This window comes from Epinephelus lanceolatus, chromosome 19, assembly GCF_041903045.1.
Source record: "Epinephelus lanceolatus isolate andai-2023 chromosome 19, ASM4190304v1, whole genome shotgun sequence".
Classification (NCBI taxonomy): domain Eukaryota; kingdom Metazoa; phylum Chordata; class Actinopteri; order Perciformes; family Serranidae; genus Epinephelus; species Epinephelus lanceolatus.
Window position 1 is genome coordinate 15806859 of NC_135752.1, and position 21844 is coordinate 15828702.

General features: G+C 42.6%; 1 protein-coding gene across 2 annotated transcripts; it reads left to right on the forward strand.

Annotated features, from left to right (window-relative positions):
* The first annotated feature begins 205 nt into the window (after window positions 1-205).
* Window positions 206-21519, forward strand: zbtb7c (zinc finger and BTB domain containing 7C). Of its 2 annotated transcripts, none has more exons than XM_033646471.2 (4): window positions 206-366; window positions 17590-18339; window positions 18418-19091; window positions 19552-21519. In XM_033646471.2, the coding sequence occupies exons 2-4, from the start codon at window positions 17617-17619 to the stop codon at window positions 20165-20167; spliced, it is 2013 nt and encodes a 670-aa protein (XP_033502362.1). In that variant the 5' UTR covers window positions 206-366; window positions 17590-17616; the 3' UTR covers window positions 20168-21519. The 2 variants fall into 2 exon arrangements, with proteins under 2 accessions (XP_033502362.1, XP_033502361.1); XM_033646470.2 differs by lacking the exon at window positions 206-366 and adding an exon at window positions 11031-11439.
* Window positions 21520-21844: the final 325 nt, after the last annotated feature.

Sequence of the window (21844 nt, forward strand, 5' to 3'; positions counted from 1 at the left end):
AAGCATGCAAGCAGGTTTTTAGGCTTGGCCCAGCCAGTGTGAGTGCGTGTCACTCCCCTCCCCTAAGCACAGGTGGACTTGTAGGGAACGCTGCCAAATACTTTTGGTTTAGGGGGAGGGAGGGGTGTTGGCTGAGGCTGGTGGGTGTAGCAGTTTTTGTTTTGTTGTGTTTCTTAGATAACCGTTTCGTGGAACGGTACCTTTTCACTCCCCCAAATCACCGACACACCTTCAGAGCAAATTTGACTCTCTATCTCGCCTGCTCTCACTTTCACAAGTCAGCCAGCACTGAAACAGTGTTGAGCTTCCTGACAGGGACTGAGTACACGAGAGAGGAACTGAAATCAAAACTTCTCTTCTTAAAAGGTCAGTAACATCTTACTGTCTCTTTCCCCCTTCTTTTTTAATTCTTCGTTGTACAGTACTTCAATTTTGCATACCAGTATCCTAAAAAAGTCATAACGGGAGGTACAAATTTCAGATACATAATTTCTATGTGTTGTGGCAAAATTTCAAAGCATGCAAGAGCTGCCGGCTACCCACTGAGCACCAGAATCAGACTAAAGGATGGCTGACCTTTTGTAGAATCAGGTTCCCCTGTGTTCCCATTTTAAGTTGTAAATTGTTCCACGTCTCAAACTTTTTATAATAGGACATACAGTTAAAAAAAGGGATGTCCAGTTTTCTCTGTGTGGTACAGAAAATTTCCCATGTGTATGTGTGCGCGTGTGTGTGCGTCTTGCAACAGATGTGCTCACAATGAAAGCCTCCCCCTCCACAAAACAGCCAGACACTGAGGAGGAAGCAAGTGAAAGCATGACAAAGCTGGAACAGATTGAAAGACTGATATCACTTTTTTACTTATTCTTGTTATTACAGCAGCAGCTGGTAAAACTACATGATGACTTACTGTGCATGATTTGGATCTCTATACGATAGCTTTCCTTGTCATTATTACGACTCCGTCATCAAGAACCTGCCTCAGCGGTTGTAACGCAATATGTTAAACATGCAACATCTCCTAATTGACATGGCAGTGATAAACTATCTGACAAACAAGATGACACCTGCCCTCCGGGAAACAATCTTAAAATTCATTCATCAGTTAGTGATCAAAGCTGCTTCTGTGCGCAACACATGTGGGGGCAGAGGTGTGACATTCAAGATTATTTCACTCTTCCTGTCTGTGACCCCCCCCCCCACCATCAAATCGCATGAGTAACTGTTAACCTTTAACAGTATTATTAAAGGTGATTCTATGCACTGTTTGGAGGGCGTAGGTTTCATTTGAACATGTAAAAGAGGGTCAAGCGTCAGACACTTAATTTCCTTCATTCTGGTGAGTTTTAATGCATCAGTTTACGGAGGAAATGCCTTTAATGTCGTCATAAAATGACCTCTGCTGATTTCAACTTTTTATGGGGGGACAAATGCCCATCTCCTAAATATGTCCACTGTGTCCCCCCTGTGTAATAAATGATTAACAGAATTATCAGAATTTGCTCTATGTCATGCCACCTTTTCCGGTTAGTACAGATGATGTTGCCTTGAGGGTTTGTGGTTAATTTCAAAGAAACTGGTGATGACTACTCTTTTGAAATGTTATGTAAGCTAATTTCATTTATCCACAAACCATTTCAGTTTGCAGTTATGGTCTAAAAAGTGGTAAAAATGTAATTAACACAGCATCTTAGCTGATGAACCACACAGGGGTGTAGGTTATGTTTCAACATTTGGGGTACACAAGTGGAGGGTTTGGTGGTCCTTCGCCAGATAATTTTAAATGTCAAACACTTAATTTCCTGCAGTCTGGTGAGTTTTATGTACTAATTTGTGCCTTTTATGCATCAGTTTATGGTGTGAATGTCTTTAATTTTGGCAAAATAAAAGTCCTCTTCTATTTTCACTCTCATTGGGGGGGGGGGGGGGGGGGGGGGGATCTGGGGGGGAAATCTGGAAATCACATGTTCTAAAATATGACGTGGACGTGTCTCCTACATCCCCCCTGAGATCTATAGCTATGGTACTGAAAGTCGTATACAGGCACACTCAAACACGCGAGGGGTAATGGTTGGGTCATTAAAAACTAGAAAAGAAAATGTAGTGACCTCAAAGCATATTCTCTCCAGGCCAATGTATAACTGCAAGGTAACAAAACTGAATGAAAAGCTGCATTTTCCTTGAAAAAAAAAAACAAAAAAAAAAACTTCAAAGCAGCATGTAAAGGACAAGCTTCAGTCTGAAACCTTCATCATCATTCATCATTAATGAAAAAAAACACACACAAGCAAAACCTATAGAGCTCTCTTCTTGTCACAGTGGCAGTTAGATGGGGATAAAGTCTAGTAGACACTACCACACCTACTCTCGTCACACACCCCAACTACAGCCCTCCGTCTGTCTGCCATCTCTCTCAAGGATTAACTCAATTGAACCTGATCCTTGTACCAGGGCCTCTCTTACATCGGTGTGTTTAACAAACTTTGCCTGAGGCACATTTCATTCATGTTTGTACAGTCTTATCTATAGCGTGCTGTATGATATGATAAGCCAATATTCAGTGTAAAGGATCTGATCTTGTATTTCTACAAAAATGCATCCTGTAATGTAAAAGTGTGTGAGAGTGCAGAAGTACTTGATTGAGAAACTTGAGATGTCCTGGATGAGTGTGTCGAGTGAATGAGGACATGGCTTCGTAATTGCAAAGCAATGCAATGTGTTCATTATGAGACTGACAGAGTGAATGAGTCCACACGCCTTCTTCCCACCTGACAGCGTGTAGGCATGCCCGTGTAACAGCATTTACACGGGGACACACAATCTGATTTTAACCTCCCATGACACAGATGTCATCTTGTCACAGTTGTCTTTCAAACCCGGCTCATGCAGCTAAGACAGATTGTTATCTCTGCCAACGACATCTAATCAGCTACCCTCAAATACCCCCAGAGTTCAAGTTAACGCACGCATGTGAGTTTGTATGTACACAATAGCCGTGTAGCTGTTTGTGTGTGCATGTGTGCGTGTCCGCCCTCCTCCGTAGGATTGAGGTCCAGGTTTTGTTGTGTGTGTGGAGTTGGGCTGGGTGAGTAAGCCGCCCCTCACAGATGAATAGAGGATGGGAGGAGGCTTGAAGAGGCTGCCGTGGGTGGGAGGCCCGAGCCCTGCCAAAAAAGCTCCTTCTGTGGGATTTGTGTACTTTTGCGTTCCTCACGAAACACAGCGCCTGGCTCAAACGACAAAGCAGCCAGGGAGGCAGGCACTCGCACTCCCAGAGGTCGGCTGGATCGCACCCTCTCCGCTTTTCAAGCTATATTCTTTCTTTCCGTTTACAATTTCTCCATTTCCACCATTCTCCTCTTTTTTTGTCTCCTTCTGTCCCTGCTGCTGATTTCATCACTTGTCAGTATTTTTCTTTAGTAAAATGATTGATCATAATCAAATACTAACAGCTACATCGCCTGGGAGCACTTTTGCGCCCCATACTAACTTTGTGGCAGGTTATCAGAAACTGCAGCATAAAATTTGTTTATATTATTCTTAATTTGCATACAAATCCCTTTATTTTAAAGTCTTACTTAACTGCAGAGCTGGCCCTAACCATTAAGCCGTATAAGCCCCCTGGCCTCTAGGGGCCCCCTGGAAAATATACTTTTTTAATGAACAAAAGACAATAATGAAATAAATATTGAACTTCCTGAACAATGAACAAAACAATTAGCTGAGAGACAGATGAAATAGACAGTAGGTAGGCTAAGTAACTTCCTGTCCCCTACAAAACAAGCGCTGCCATGATTCTGTAGTAAAAATAAATAAATAAATAAAATGCAACAGTATTATATAGTATAAGTTAGGCAGGAAAGTCAACACAAACAATAGCCTCACACGCTATTTGACAGTGTGCAAGCACTGCAGCACATGATTTCATATGTGTAATTTGTATGTATCATGTGAACTGGCAACATGTTACCATGAGGGGAACCCCAAAACCAAATCCTGCTTAGGGTCCCCAGAAGTCCAGGGCCATCCCTAATTAACTGCAACATGCCAGCAGCTGTTGAGGCACATTCACTTTTAACTTTTCATTTATTTATGTCATGAATTCCGTTCAACACTAGAGCACTAATGGTATTATCTTCACTAAACCACAATGGAAATGTTTCTTGTGGAGGTTTTTGAATCACCCAGCAGGGTCAAAGTCATCAGAGAAATATTTGTCATACTTCTCAACATCTGAAATGTCAGTGGCGGCCACAGTTAGTATTGTGCTTGTGCAATGAAGCATTTTACATACAAATTGTGGGTGTTTCCTGAATGTTACCTAGATAATAGAAAATAGGGCCCAGTAACCACTGGCAACCCACCTAGCCTCTGCCGAGTGACAAGTGCAAAGAGACATGATTCTCAGGCTTGGCAATAGAGTAAAATTATCACCTGGTAAATTAGAAAATTAAAGCCCTACTTTGTATAAACAGATCTGCAGGAAACAGAGTCGAATGTCATTCAGCATCAGGGTGTTGGATGAAGAAAAGAAGAAAGGATAAAAAAAAAAAAAGAGCACGATTTCATAATGTCTAAAAGAAAGATCTGGGTTGAATAAGTGGGTCCACCCACCTGTGTGTGAGAGGCAGCGAGAGAGAAAGCGGGGCTGGATGGCAGTTTTAGAGACATGAGTGTGTGGGTTAGGCTAGCTGGCCTGCTTATGCTATCTAATCACTGGGAGAGAAAGGAGAGCAGCATGCCTTGATCCACCCACCCACCCCAGACAAACAGCAGTTAGCCTGCTAAGTACTATATGTGGTCGCCTGCAGCTCTGGGCCGTACATGGGGGAACAGAGATAAAATGTGACAGACTCTGCAGGTAACAGACATTCAGCACAATTATGTCTCATTCTGTGCTGGGGAGAAAGAGAGATGTGTCAATCTGGAAGCTACTACGGGTCACGACTGCATGTGAGAGAGTGTGTGTGAGGCACACTTGGTGTGTGTCACTGGTTAGCAAGTTGGCCATACTCCAGCAGGTTTCAGGTAAAACTAATGAGAGTTCATTGGCTGATTTTTTAAACCAAATTAGCCAAATTTGTTTTAACCTAAGGCTAACTTTTGGGGAAAAAAAGTAATGGATTCACTCATGAAACTCCAGTCAGGTAACAAAAACATTCATGTATGTCAAAATATTCTTTGTGTTGGATTTTTAGCAGCCTTATTAGCATGAATTATGTTACTGCTCTGTTGATTTCACAGCTCCTCTTTTGTCATTTGGGTCAGATACAGATTAGTTACCTGTGTGATACCTGAGTGGGTGGGATAAGATTGGGTCCAAAAATAGCTGACCTACACATCACACTTGTGTTTCTGTGAGTGTGCATGTAGTCGAATGTGGTCCGCAGACCTTGTGCATGTGTGTGCGAGTGTATGTATGTGTGTGTCATGACAGGCATCTGTCTCCCCTGCCCTGCAGCCTGACTGGTTTTAATTAGGAGGTGCCAGAGTGCCCGAGGGCTCTCCTGCTGACACACACACACATACACATGCGCGCACACACACAAACACGCATACACACACACACACTACCTGAGGGCAGACAGAGGCTGTCCCGCCAAGGCTGGCCTCCTTCTCGTTATCACCATAAGGAGTTGTCCTCATTCACCCCACGACCCTCCCAACACGCAGACACAAATATTCACACCAAGCAAATCAAATGAACACAGCACAATACTGGAATGCATTCAGAGGCAGCAACGTGGAAGTGGTGGTTGGGAGCTTTGACTCCTTGTACATTTATTTTGCAGTTTTTGGATCCAGAATAAATTACCATATAATAAAAGTGGCCTTAAACATAAAGAATAATTATATTTGCCTTCGACAAACATCGCCACAGACATTCAAGTTATCCTCACACACAGCAGTGAGTTCATACAACGCCACCTGTGAAACACAGCGACTCTGCCTACTTCAGTACTCTCAGCTCTAAATATGCAGCTTGTGTACTTTACCTCCCTTCTGGCAAAGCTTCCGACACTGATTAGGATGTTTGAAAAGAAGACAAAACAAGAGAAAGTTAAAGAACGAACAGACAGGTCAGCAGAAAGGAAACGCCCTCACCTCACTCATCCGAATGGCATGCTCCAAGGTGAGTTCTAATGACCTGACAGATAGGTGTGTGTCTCTGTGATTGAGCGAGGCAGAGAGTACAGTAGGTTTGCGTGCACGCCTGCCTCCCTTTGTGTTTAAGCAACACTGCGTCTGTGTGTGTCTGTCTCCGTCCTTGGACTGGAGACAGGGGGTGTAGAACTGGGAGGCTGCTGCGATGCTCTATCTCTGGACTGTGAGGGGATGATTGCCTCCCTTTCCTGCTCCTCTCCCACACCAGGCCACACCTGGCCTCCGACACACCAGGGTAAAGGGCACGAGTCGGGATCTCTACAGTTATTAATCCAGGGAAGGTCTGATAAGTACTTCCCTGCACCCTTTTTCCACGGTATTTTCTACACACTGCCACATAATTTTAAACCTGTTGTGAACTTTTCTCTCCAGTTTTTTTTTCATTCTGAACACAACTACTTCTGCCATTTTTGATGTGTACAAATGACTGAAACAATATGAATGCCGTCCAAGAGAGACTGTGAGAAAATGTGGGCCGTTATCCCAACAAGTCCTCCAAATTCAACAACAAAATACTCGATTTGTTCATGAAGCCACTGTTGAAAAATAAATCTATTTTATAAAGTGACAATGCTGGTTGAAGGCATACTATGCAGGATTTTCCTAAAAAAAAAAGAAGGAATAGACAAATACAGAAGTAATCCCTCTCAATCATCATTTATGACCAACTAGAAGTATGTGGCGGTGTATTTATCTGCAGATACTCTACCCTCTGCCTGCATTTTCGGGTGATATCGGGACTTTGCTATGTAGTAGCAGCATGCATCCAAAAGGAAGCTACAAAAATCACAGACTTAGTGCTGAAAAAAGCAAATATAGTAAAACAAAATGCCAGGCGGACAAAGCTAGTTCCGAAACGTGACTAAGTCCGGGGGTGGCTTTCACCTTTACTTTTGCTGGCAAGCACTGAAGGAGAGTAGGGGGATGACGATCGGCACAGAGTTGGTCTGTTATGTGTTGGACCAATAGGTGCGGGTGTTTACATTAATTAGCTTGCTTAAGTGTTATTTTTTCCATTACACGAATGCTATGTTTCTACAATACTAGCCTGCAGTGTACGTACAAACGGCGGAGGGAGTCTGAATATTATGTTAACAAGCAGTAAGCAACAATTCCTGCATAGTATACATTTAAGGTTTGGTTAAGTTAAGCCACAAAAATTATGTGGTTGAGGTTAGGGGACGATCATGGCCATGCTGTAAAAAAACAACGCTTAGGTCCCTAAATACAACACCTGCACCACCACAAAATATTATCTGTCTCTGCCCAAGCAGCACTCAAACATCTTTCCAAATTAGTCTGCACCAAGTTTGAAAGAAAGACTGAATAAGTAGGAGATATACAAAACAATGTAATCACCATAACATTTATACAGGCCTCCATGCTGCTTTCCACTGTTTGCTGACCTGTTTTCAGTCCTATCCACAATGTCAAACGTGACACACCAGTAAAAAATAAACAGAAAGGTATGCTCATCTGCTGCAGAACCGTGTACATGGCACTAGTCTACTGGCAATGGGAAAGGAGTCTACCACCTATTTTTAGTGAGTTCTCCTGTATTTAAAAAACCCACGAACTTGTTCTAATTTTGGTGGTAAAGGGATAGTACTGTCTGTTTAAAACATCTGCCTATCATTTGAAAGACCCATCTATCAACTTCGACCTACTTACACAGACTTTGTCACTCCATAGGAAGTCACCTGACTCCAACCTTTTCTGCCGACAGACAAGAGTCATAACCACAAAAGGGATTTGTCTCTTGAATGAAGACATATGTCTCTTTGGGGAACTTTCTGCAACAACTCGTTTCTGGTGTTTCTTTTGGGAGAAAAGTGTAGAATATATCTGGACTATATTGTTTATTAAAGTAAAAATAGAGCATTTTTTTGCTTTAACTTATCAGTATGACCTGTTGATTGCACATTGCAACAGCTTTAGAATAATGACACCACTGGCTTTTAGACTGGTGCCCTATAAGCTTTACTTTCAATGCTGCGACACTGTTGTATGACACACTCACGTATCTAGTCATTAATGGGGTGCATGCTGTGGAGCTAACGAGAGCACTTAATCCTCATGATTAACTGAACAAATAATACAGGTCAACATTTTTTTATCAAACTCTTCTTGTTTTGTCTTGTAAACATTAAGGCGCTTACTGTCTTGAAGCATTCTGGTGTAAGTATTAAAGATATTCTATGACTAATAATATTAGAAGTATTAAGTGATCAGTATTCAGGGCTGGTAGGTCTGAGATAATCCAATGAGTTCTTAGTTTTCTGAGAGAGATCTTGCTGTGTTTGTGATATTGATATATACAGCATCAAAGTCTCCATGATATCAACTTTATGTAACGATGCTTCACACCCCATCCCCCCTCCAAAGTGCCAATCTGGTGCCCTAGTACGTGTATCCTGCTGGGCGCAGCAGGCGGCAGTAAACAGGTACGTGGAGACGCCAGACAGAAAGACAGACACACAAAACAGATGACTCTTACTCAGCCCCTTGAATCCTTGTGTTTTGTGACTGTTACCACTCAGACTGAGCGACAAGACTCACCACGTCTTGGTGTGGCCTGACACTCGCGAAGGACAGAGGGGTGGAAAGGAATAAGTATTTAGCCTGATAGTTATACTACAGAAATATAAAACACTGAAGAACCATATACATTTTCTTGCTTGTTAGACAATAATATGATTGAACTGTTGCAATCATAATTACCATGTAAATCTGCCTTTCAGCCATGCCATATAGTGTGCACATTGCACTTGGGCTGAAAACACTTATGAATTTACACCCCATAACAAGCTGCAGAGCAAATCAGTGCATTTTACACATTGCATGTCTGCACCATTAGATCATGGCCTATCGCAGTCTGCAGTACCACATCCTGCAGCTTTACAGAGTTCAGAACAAAACATCCACACAGGTACCACTTACAGCGCTCTGCTATGACGGCAGCAGTGTGTTTAGAATAGATAGCCGATCTTATGAGATGGCAAATGTTGTTTTTCTGGCCGTCTGGCTGGCCTGCTAGCAGTTAGTGGCTAACCCCGTTTATATATACTAGATGCCAATGTGAGTTGGCCTCCGCTCTCACCCTGCACAAAACAGTGTAAACCACCAGGGCATGGGCTGTGGTTTGCTTTAGTCCATGTTTTCCCCAAAGGGGAAGTGGGCATAGCAGTCTGATGTACACTCTGATGTCTACTTGTTTGTGGAGGTTAACTCAACACAATTCTGCTTTCACAGTCTGATTGTCGGTTATGATTTATGGATGGTTAGAAATATTTCAGTAGATTTGAAGGTCCAGTAACCACTAAGATAACAATGGCTGACTACATATACTACCTTCATGAATGAAATAAAAACCTGCTTGGATTTGTTCTTAGTTGTATGTTTGACTTTTTAATTTAGATTTATCATCTGTACCACTGTTTTGTTTTTAGGCCTGCTTAGGAAAACAATCCGTCCTCTTTCAGAGAAAACTACACCACTCAGGCGGGAAAGCCTTCCTGCTGTAAGCAAAGTTAATTGAAAAAAATTAAGTATTACAAAAGGCGTGGTTTAATGATGTCATACAGGAAGGCTGTTTCAGATCCTGTGAATGTGATGTGTCATAACATTTGGCCTGTGTGTGAAAGCAGAGGAAACACTCTTTCTCCCTTTTTCTTTCTCTCTTTCTGTTTCTTGCTGTGTCATAAACACACACAGACACACATATATACACACACACACACACACACACATACACACACACACTGACACAACCTAAGGAAGCAGTACTGTAATCTCTGTGCTGTTACCTTTTGTTGCAAAAAAATTGTCACAGCAAACTCTCCACATTTTCTAGACGTTAAATATCTCCACAAACTCCTGCTTAACAGGTGTCCTCTTCTATACTGAAGTCTACACAGAGTAACTTGTTTCTACGCCTTTCTGCATAAACTTCCTCCTCCTCCAGACAGAGGTGGTGGCGTGCTCACCAACTGTTACCCTGCCTCGGCGGCTTTCTGACTCAAAACAGGACTCTAACGTTGGCCTTCTGCTCTCCTCAACCTGGTTTTTGAAGCCTTGGTTAAAAAAAAAAAAAAAAAAAAAAAAACGTTCAACAAAAAGGAAAATAGGTCTGCACAGTCAGTCGCTTGTGGTATTTCTCAGCGTTTGTGGTTCATTTCTGTTTCAGATATCGTCAGCTTTTAAGCAATATCTCCTTTCAAATTAACACCATTGACTGAATCAGCCAGTTTTATGGGGTTCTGAGTGTGCCACACACCAAAGTGTGCTTTCAGTAAGTAGTCTGTTGCGACTGAGCGTTTATGGGGGATTCACTTGCCTGGCATGCCCCCGTCGCCTGTCTTTAACCCTGCATTGTCAAGCATGTGAAGAGAGGTCTCAAAGAGCTTGTTAAATGTTAGTTTGAATATAGAATTTAAAAGAGAGAATAGCAGGACTCCATTTTAAACAGGTGTACAACTGAAACTAACCAGCTTTAAGATGTGTTTCTACTTCTGTGTGACTACTTTTAGTCCTGTCCATCTCTTCATCTCAACTTGAGACTAACCAACAGAGGTGCACAAATAGTTTTCCAACTTTTCCCTCTTTTTCTCCTTTCCTTTTTTACCCTCCCTCAGTCTCCCCAAACAACCCCTTCAAGTTTCTTTGCCCCGGTCCCTTTATACCAAAAATCCACTCTAACACAACTAAAAATTCATTTTGTCTGACCTAAATCAGAGGGTGTCTGCGCCATGGGCTTATTACACAGTGCGCTTAAACTTGTGTTGTGGAGGAGGATGGGGTATTATTATCTTCCAGCTACCCACCCTGCTATAAAAACTAGTGGTGCGACATCTCCACAGCGCAGTGCTGCTGCCCTCCCTCCCTTCCTCTCACTCTCTCACTCGTCCTACATGAGCCACACACAACAGTGCGCCTGACTCTTAACTCCACACTAGCCACTCTGCTACACAGACAGACCCAAGAATCACACTCTGCTCTCCTCTGTTGCGCTGCTTTTGCTTCTCTCCATTGGATATTCCTCCTCGGGTGTTTTTTATTTATTTATTTTTGTGAATGGGCATCCGTGGCCGGTGTAAGGAGCTTGTGAATGGGCTGACTTTGCATGGCTGACTGATTGACAGACTGGCAAAGAGAGAGGCAGCTGTGTTTCAATTAGAAAGGGCAATGCTGAGAGGTCAAGCGAGGAGCAACAGAGCCTCTTAGTAGTCTGGAAATACAAAGACACGTGAGGGGAATCAAGAAACTGAAGGCACGGTAGGTGACGGGTGCTGAAAGCTGTGGAATGCTGGGGAACGTATCAAGACATGTGTGAATTTATGTGGAAGCCAGAGTTTTGGAGTATGCACATGGGTGTGTGTCTGTGCGTATATGACCATGATAATTTGTCACATTGTTTCAGAGTGTGCATGTGTGTGAACAAGCTTGCACTTGTTATATTACAGCGAGCTCACACGTGCAGCACTTACTGTAGAGTCCCTATTTAAAGAGTGTTTATGTGAGTGTTGTAGCCTACTGCACTAGATCATAAAGGCCTGACAAGGTGCAAACAGGTCAATAAAGTCACTTAATGACTCATGTAATTATTTAGGCTGCAGTGTAAATATTGTGCCGTAAAATTCTGGAAATAGCACGAGCGTTTATAGCATCACAGCACGTCTTGGAAATGTCAAACATAGTAGTTTAAGTGGGCTTAAGTATGTGTTTTGTCTCCAACAGTAATTACACATTGCTCTTTCAGATATTCCATATCTACGCGACAATCGCCTTTAAATCCAAAAAACACTCAGGTAATTCATAAAGATAAAGGGAATGTTTGTGAGAGGGGACAAAATAAAAACATGTTATGGATTTGAGGCTGAGCTGTAAATTACTGTTTACAACAGGTTTGTTGTCAGCCAGCTTATAGACCTCTTACCTCATGTCATTACAAAATGCCTTGACCAGTATTACCATTAAAACTGTTTACCAGTTGTTGTCTTTCATTCACGCATTAAGATTTGTTAGTATGTTTTAAATTCTTCACTGAAACTATGAGCAGAAACATTAAAACAATTGTCATAAATCCAGGATCCAAACAGATGTATGTCAGAGATAAAACACATAAAATCCATCTGCATATAAAAATGTAAAATAAGGGTGCACTTCATGTTGTACTGTGTCTGATAATGGAGCATTTATCAAGTCACTTTCAAAGAGTAACTGTAGTTAAACACCTACTCAGCAGGCTCACAAACTGTGACAGGAAATTCATTAGAGATCAATGTCACACCAATTACAGGTTTGCTTAATCACATATTGTAACTCTGGTTATATCTCATTAGCTGCAGTCAATTTTTAACCTACACCTGCCAGTGTGTAATAAAGGCTTTTAACTTTTGTTCAATAATTGTTACCACATTATGATAATGCGTGAACCCCATTTTTTAACGGCAGAAAAATATAAATTAAGGCCACATTTTTAACCTAGGCTAAATTATAAAACTTAAATAATATCCCTGCTTCCAAAAATAGATTTTATTGATTTCATATCATACCATTCTCACTTGTAGTACTGAGTACAACCTTCCTCTGTCCATTTGGGGTCTTTACCCAGATCGAACACAGACGTAAAGAAGTACAAGGTGATAGAATAAAAAATAATCTGTCTATTAGATGACAAATAGTCTAGAAGCAACATTTTTAATCACTGAACCGATTTCCAGCAGCAAACAATAAACTTTTGTTTACTTTAGGGGTGAGAGGGATAATGGTGTGTAGCTGTGGGCCCCCCTGAAGGCTCCAGAGATGACACTTAGTGCAAACTGGCTCTTTAAGGAGCCGAGCGAGATAAATTGGCCTCCAGATCACTGCAGACCAGATTTAGTATTTTCTTACCATATATTTCATTATATTATAACTTCTAATAAATGTTAATTAAGTATCAGTTAAATGTATAAATTGCTGATTATTTGCTTAAGTAATTGTTGTGAAATTAAATATAATGAATTTATTGGTGCACCTGTTTTAACAAGAATCTCTGTTGTGTAAAGTGACATATATGTTGCCGGTTTTGGGGAAATTTGCTGAACTCACAAGCCGATTGTTTTTTACAAAATGCAAATAATATTGAATATAAGTCAGCTTATACTTACATTAATAATATGTTTGGCAGCACATTCATTTTCCTCATTCCATTTTGTTTTATGACTGCGTAAATGTGCAATAAATGTGAACTAAACTTCATGTAAAAAAAGTTTCAAGCCTCAACTTTTTAGCAAAACTTGTGCGGTTAAATGCTCAACTATGGCCCTGACATTTCATCATTATTGTAAAGGTAAATACCCAACCCATTTAGTGTAACTGGCATTATATACAGTTCACCCGCTCAACTTGACAGCAATTAAGACAGAATTTAAAACTCCCCCTATGCGACCTATAGGCTCCAGACAATCGTCATTTAAAACGCCAACCAGGGAAGTGTCTCCCCGAGAAACAGGTGCACTGGTGTTTTACTGGTGATAATGGACTAGCTTACACAGTAGGTCAAATGAATGTCTTCTCCTAATAAGGGGGTGAATTTTGGCTGTCAATACTATAAATTATTGGCCGTGCAATTGTCCGTCTGTGACAGTTGTTTAGCAGGTGTTTGCTATGGGCAGTTGGTGACAGGGGTAAACTTTGGCTGCCGGTGATTTAGCATGTGGGTCAGGTGGATGCAATGGCCTGACAGGGATAAACTAGGCTTTGGGTGTTGTAGCTTACAGGCCAAATGAGTGTCTGCCCGTGACAAGGGTTGAGATGGACATTAGCTGCTGATTTGTGGCCTGAGCGGTCAGGGCTGGGGACAAGTTAGCCGCTCTACTCTGGGCATAATGATGATACAGCTGCAACAGGGGCAGCGAGAGGAGGAGGAGAAGGAGAGGAGGAAGAGGAGAATGATTAGGAGGAGGAGGTGGTGGTGGTCAGAGCCCGGAAAGCAGATGAAGTTCTTGGGAGAAAGACGACGCTGAATGGAGGTGACACATAATTTGGGGTGGGAGTGCTGAGTTGAAAGTGTTAGTGACTAAGTGAGGCATGAGAGGAGACGTGGCCGGTACAGGCCGGCAGGAAAGAGAGGCAGACAGAAAGGCAAGACCACTAGAGGTCAGTTTAATAATTTAGCTCATACTGAGTATGAATAGTTTTCACGCATGGAACTGAAATTCCTGTTAAGTAAATTAATTCAGTGATGCATGTGTGATAAACAGAAATAGGTGATGACTGCGACAAAATATGACTTTCACTATTTATTTGTTCAAAAAATTGTGGCACCTCATAATGGCAGGTTGTTATAGGCTCACAGTCATTTACAGACTCAGATTTGTCAATAAACAAAAAGTTGTCCTTCCATGACTTTGCTGGACGAGTAAGATGGATGAAGCCAAATGACTTAAACAGTAATTATCAAAGCCCTTTCACAAGAAGTCCCCACCCTGGCTGCCCTGATGGGTGGAGGGGGGTGTGGGCGAGGGGAGGGGGGGGGGGTGCAAAGGGTTAAGGCTGTTTGGCTGATGAAATGTGCTCTAGGACCTTGTGGTGGGAAAGCTGTGCCCTCCTCCCCTCCCTGTCTATGTGGCACATCCTCCTTAGATCCTCTCCACATTGTAATTAGGGGCCAGCCGCTAAGAGCTAGCGCTAGCTAGTGGCAGGCAAACAGTGGGAACAGAGGGGAGTGGTGCTCGCCGGGGCACCAGGCGAACAAACAGCAACAGCAGCACGTGTCTCATAGTTCCAGGAGTGGGTGGGATGGATCGAGAGCAAACGAATGACAGTGGGTTCGCCAAGCCCTCCCAGTCAGACTCTTTTCTCTCCCTCTTATCCACTCGGTGTTGTTCCAAGCTCTGCACTATTGTTTGCCTTGGCAGGCTGTTACAGGGAGGGGCCCCTTCGCTGGTGTTTGTGCAACCTGTTAGGGAACTTTTAGGGCCATCTGATCTCTCCCTTAACTCTCTCACTGGAGATTCTCTCACCTTCTCCTCATTACTTTTATGGATGTTGTATACATGGTGTGAAATATAATAGAAAAGGGATATCGCTCTGTCTTTGGAGAAGCAACATGAATCTGCACAACCGAATCAGTGAAAGAAGTTTGAACAGGGAGTGTGTTACCTAAGTTTATAACACAGGATTTGCACTACACTGTAGGGTTTGTATGAAATATAATATAGATCCATTTGCCTTTCTATTAAATATATCGTTCCATCAGCTGGCAACTTTCTGTCGCTCTTTTGTTCCAGTTTCCCCATAGGGATAGTTTGAGGTAGCTCTGTGCAGTTGGTCTATCCTATACCATCACCCCCTCTATAGACATTTTAATTATGACCACACTGTATCAATGGCATGAACATAGCAACAGTTACCTAGCAACAAGTTCGACAAGAATAAACTACATGTAAGATTGCTATCCAAGTTGTATACCTGCAGGTGAACTAAGGGATTTTCTGAAACTGTTTTTTTTCTGCTCCTCTGGTGTGATCCCCTGCAGCACAAAAAGCAAGACACTCTGTGTGCGTGTGTGTGTGTGTGTGTGTGTGTGTGTGTGTGTGTGTGTGTGCGTTGGTGTGTGTAAGTCTGTGTGGCTTCAGCCCTGGCCCATTTCGAGCCAGTCAACAATGCAGCTGTGGTGAGCGGGCCCGCTTCAAAGTATTTATCTACACATGCCTCCGGTGACCACCAAGTGTGGACGGCTAAGTTTAAGCTCTATTCATAGATGTGAATGAATGAGCACTTTGCCAGAGGAAGTTTTATCACTGTAACTGTAAACAACAGCCCAGTGAATCAACAGGTAGGAACTCAGGCAGCTGTGGAATGAGGGTTTTAAGAGAAGTGAGCAGAGATTTGCGTGTGCGTCGAAAACGACATTGAGCTCGTAGTCAGCGTGCTGTAAATCAAATGAGTTGTGGAGAGGATAGACTGCGCAAGTAAGCATTTTGACAGGATACAGTATCTAGTACAATCTGACCTCTTTTGTCGTTCTCTTCTCTTCTCACCACATCCCAATCACACACTGTATTGTTCGAATGAAGGTATCAGCTTGTCTCATGCTTGTATCTGGTAGAGACAGACAAGAGGGATGGATGTTACACACATGATCACAGAAACTGTCACACACTCATCATCAAATGTCAAAAAAAAATTATCTCAAGGAAAGTCAACTCTGTTGTTTAAAGCCTTATCAAAAATGATGGGCTTCCCTAACTCACTCCACACGTTCCTACAAGAGATCGTGATAGCACATTCAAGAATAAATATTACCCGATGTGATGTTTGCTCGAAATGAGACATGCTGTATTTACCACTTGTTGCCTTTGCTGCACAGATGGCACTCAAACAAGCATGCCTACGGTGTATTTTAATAAAGCTAGACTGTCACTCATTGTTGTTAACAATATCAGCGCCGGTAAAGAGCTCCATCTATTTAGATATCATCACTTTGTGAAGGTCCTTCATCTAATGAATGGATCCTGTGTGTGTGCAGTCGCTGCTGTGGCACTCTTTAAATCAATGTTTTAAAATAATGAACCCTTTCGTTATTTGCTTTAACGTGAACTCGTCACCTTCCTGTTGGCACTTCCTCCTCAGGAGAATCACGACTGCTTCATCCCTGTGATAACTCAAATGTTTATGATACTGACTCTTCGTTTGCTGAGAACCAACTATGTGGATTTTGTTTTTGAGAAATGTCATTCACTGCTTTGTGCCATTGTGAAAATTACTGTGACCAATCATCAAACGACAGGAAATCAGTGTTCAAATTAATCATTGTATTTTCAGATTTTTTAAATCGGCTGCACAGTATTTTTTATTCCTTTCCCAAATGGTGTTTCTACTTTGTAGTCTAAACCAAGATCGTGCCCTTGTGACATATCTCGTTAATTAGTTAGTTAAGCTTTATTTATTTAGGAAGTCTCACTGAGGTCAAAGTCTCTTTTACAAAAGAGACCAGAGAACCAATTGTATAACATGAACCAACATTTATAAGCCTTATCATCATATATTATCTATATTGATGGTAATTTATTTCATTATAGCTCTGTTTTATCTTTTGTGTGATGAACAAATTTGCTTTTTTTGGATAAGAAAATAGAGCCGCAACTCTGGAAATGGGTTAAAAATCTTTTTTATCGTGTGGCAAACTGAATGTTTTTTTTCTAGACAGACTAAAGAGTCTTAAAGGATTCTTTAAATACCTTAAAAACTCTTGTAAATGTTGAATGACCTTTCAGGTTTTCAAAAGATAACCAGGGGTTTATGACACCACATGAGAGGCACAACACTAAACTTGGTTAAGAGAATGAGGATTAATGGAGGTTTTTTGGGAGAAAAATGTTTGACCTTCCTATTCAAGTGTCACTAAACAGTTCACTGTTACTGTCTTCTATCCAGATAAGCATCAGAAACAGAGAAAGGAGAATGGTTCATCACAGAGAAGAGGACCTGATCGGGATCCCCTTCCCGAATCACAGCAGTGATGTCCTCTGCAGCCTCAATGAGCAGCGTCGTGACGGGCTGCTCTGCGATGTCATCCTCATCGTCCGCGACCAGGAGTACCGCACCCACCGCTCCGTTCTGGCAGCCTGCAGCCAGTACTTTAAGAAGCTCTTCACAGTGGCGACCGGTGATGGTGGGGATCATCACCACGCGGCGGCTGTGTACGAAATCGACTTTGTGGCTCCAGAGTCTCTCACGGCCATCCTGGAGTTCGCCTACACCTCAACTCTGACTGTGACGGCGTCCAACGTTAAAGAGATCCTGAACGCAGCTCAGATGCTGGAGATTCCCTGTATCATCAACGTTTGCCTGGAGATAATGGACAGCGGGGGTGGAGGCGGCGGAGGCGGAGAAGGGAGAGGGGAGGAGGGAGAAGAGGAAGAGGAGGATGCGGAGGAAGATGAGGAGGAGGAAGAGGAGGAGGAGGATGAGGAGGAGGACGAGGGGTCGAGGAAGGATGAGCAGGACGACGAGGAGGACAATGTCAGCGAGAGGTCGCTGCAGTCATCAGAGAGCAGGGGGGTGCAGACGCCTCCGGGGACGGAGGACTCGCCGCCTCCCAGCACCTCCACGTACCACCAGCAGTTTGACCTGCACAGAGAGTCATCACAGTCACAGTCTCCTGACACCATGAGAGGAAAACAGGTAGGTGATTGGATCTTATATTTTCATAGCAAAAAATTAAAAAGTTCAAAAGGCTGATGACGCTGTCTTGTGTTGCAGGAGAGTATGGAGAGTCGGGCTTTGAAGGATTTCTCCATTGAGTCTCTCCTCCAGGAGGGGCTCTACCCCCGCATGTCAACACTGGACAGGAGGGCCAATTTCTCTCCTCTCCTCCCAGGCTTCTACCCCTCCATGTGGGCCGCCGACTTCCCGTCCTTCCCCAAGCAGCTCCTGGACCCCAGCCACCACCAGCATCCCCACGCAGCAGCCTCACCGCAAACCAGGCTCCCCCATGGCTTCCCCACCTCTGCGCCGCTCGAGGCCTCCAGGCCCCTCGACCTAGCTGTGAAAAGAGAGATCATAAAGGAGGAGATGAAAGAGGAAATCCCGCTCAGTCTGCTCCACGGCAACTTCCTGAAGGAGTTTGTCAACTCGGGCCTCAGCAGCACCATGAACGCTGGGTCAGTACCGTCAGAAGGTCACGCTCTGGGTCCGATAAAAGATGAAGCCGACTTCCGGTCGTACCTGAGCTTCCTAAGCTCTGCATCCCACCTGGGGGCGCTGTTCCCTCCCTGGCAGCTGGAGGAGGAGAGGAAGATGAAACCCAAAGCGTCGCAGCAGTGTCCAATCTGCAACAAGGTCATCCAAGGAGCTGGGAAACTGCCACGACACATGAGGACACACACGGGGGAGAAACCATACATGTGCACTATCTGTGAAGTCCGATTCACCAGGTTTGTGAAGCAGCACTTTTTAGCACCTCATCATTACTTCTTATTAATAAGCCACACAGAGAACTTGAGATCTTCCTCTTCCTGTGCGTTTTGACTTCAAAGCACCAGGTTATGTAAAACACCAGGGTAAACGGAAAAGTACCCCATGCTCTTTTGACTGAGGTTAATCTGTTTTTACCAAATCTGAATATCAAAGAGCTTTAAGTGGAAAGCCCCCTCCGCTCATTTCTTTGCATTAGTGATATCTCACTTACCAACATCCTCCTGCTTTAGCATATTTTCCACCTGTATTTTAGAGCAGAACTTTACTGTTGTCAGTGAAGACAAATCTTCTTTAACGGCTTTTAAACTCACTTGTAACAAGATCTAAAAGGGCAGAGATGCAGTGTTGTAATTTATGTGTTAACCTTTCCACCCACGACACTCCTCATGAAAACATGTGGTTTTGTTCTTTTCTCAGACAAGACAAACTCAAGATACACATGAGGAAGCACACAGGTGAGCGCCCCTACATTTGTCTCCACTGCAACTCCAAGTTCGTCCACAACTATGACCTGAAGAACCACCTGCGTATCCACACGGGCGTCCGTCCCTACCAGTGCGAGCACTGCTACAAAAGTTTCACACGGTCTGACCACCTACATCGACACATCAAGAGGCAGAGCTGCCGCATCTCCCGCCCTCGGCGAGGACGGAAGCCAGCTGCTTGGCGGTCCACACCAGCCAGCAACTTCCTGTGCCCCCCTACTGCTGCCGCTAACCGGTTTGAGGAGAACGGGTTAAGCCCTGCATACCAGGGAGTCAAGAGTCACGGACTTGGAGAGATGCTCGGCAACAGGGGTCTAGGATTTAAGAGCGGGGACGGTGCGGGAAGGGAGAGCAGGGAGGAACGGCGAGCAGAGGGGAAGCATGTCGCAGAGGAGGAGAAGGCGGGAGCAGGGAGGCAGAGGGGAGTGTTTGCCTTTGCTCTGGCTGGAGAAGAAGTGCTTACCCACTCTCCATTTTATGCTGCGACCTCTGACCCCTGGACCATGAGATTGGAGCGTGCTCCACCCATCTCTGAGCCAGCCAAATGAACCGTGGTCTGTAGAAGTAAAATTAAAAAAAAGGACAAGGAAGAAAGTCTCTTTAATCTCTGTGTCTGTTCTGCTCCAAGAAGCTAAAGCACCTTTTTAAAAAGTGAAAGGGAGATCAATGAACCTTTTGAAGCCTGCTGATGTGGCAGTACTAAAAACAGACTCTTTTTTTTTGGGGGGGTGGGGGGGGCACAGTCTAATTAAATAATTTCACAGATGTCATGTTGAATAATTGTTTACAAATATTTTGATAGCATTTAAAAAGAGGCAAACAGTTTGACACTGCTAATGAGGAAACGTATCGGAATGCTGTTATATATATTATTTGCATTATTTATCTACAATTTTGTCTAAAATGCTTTTAATTCAAAAACTACGTCATTCTACAATGTCCTCTGAAACAAGATGAGATGAGGCTTTTATACTGAATTCATATGCAAGAAGAAAATATAAATCTATCAATCAGAGCAGGACCTATTGTAATTCTTACAATGTTGAATTAGTGACTATGATGAATGTAAAACAAATGATTACATGTACAAAATAATCAAAACTGTATTGTAGAAAAGGGTTATTATTACATTTCTCAAGAGGAGTATACATGAATCAATAAAATTTAAATGAATGAATAAATAAGCCTCCGTCCAGACAAATCACAGTTTTATTTTGTATAGTTGTGTTTAAGTGTTAAAAAAGGACCACTGCTTTTAAAACAAACATTAAAAATTGTTCATCACAGCAGGGCGTAGTCTGGCACATGTCCTGTAAGTACGTTTGACCCTGACATGGTGATTTAATGATATTCCAAAACAAAGGGAACCCACTTGAAGTCTAATAAATCAGGACATTTGATAATGTGTTATTATCCTTTCACTGCCTTGTTCTGATTTAAGCTCCTCGTCTGCACTATTGTACATAGACACAAACTTTTTGGCCATGGTGGTGTTAATTACGGTTGCGTTGCTGTAAAAAATATATATATATACATACATATATATATTGATCTTAAAAGGCATCCATCCAAAGATGTGTACTTTGATATTTCACAGACTTGAATAAGACTTTGTTTTAATGTTTATGAATATGTGTCTTCAGAGGATGTATATTTCTGACTAATCAAACTGCCGCTTTAGCAAAACAGTATGCTTGTGTTTTCTCTGCTGCAACAAATCATGAGGGTTTCAGCCCCGTTTTTCATATAATGTTCATCTCTGATTTGTGTACAAAGAAGTTAAAAAATGATTTGAATTGAAATGGGAAAGTATTTTCTTGCTATTTATGCATATTTAAATGAATGAGCCTTGGCTATATTTTGCAAATCTGTTTTATAAAGACACTAAATGTTGAACTTTGCTTTTCTTTGGGAGTATTACTTTCAGAAAATTACCGAGTTGTGTGTGTGTGTGTGTGTGTGTGTGTGTGTTTACTCTTATCTTTCTATCTTTGTGAGGACCAATGTGAGATTTGACCTTGATAATGAAGACAGTTTGGAAAGTGAGGACATTTCAGTTGATCTTTACTGGTGAAGACTTGGTTTTATGGTTAAGGGTTGGGGTTACGTATGTAGTTGTAATGGTTAGGGTTAAGACCGTCAGCGAGGAACCCAACAAGAGGATCTAAATAGATTATACTTATATAATAAGGTTATATATTATAACAGATTATAACAGTTTACAG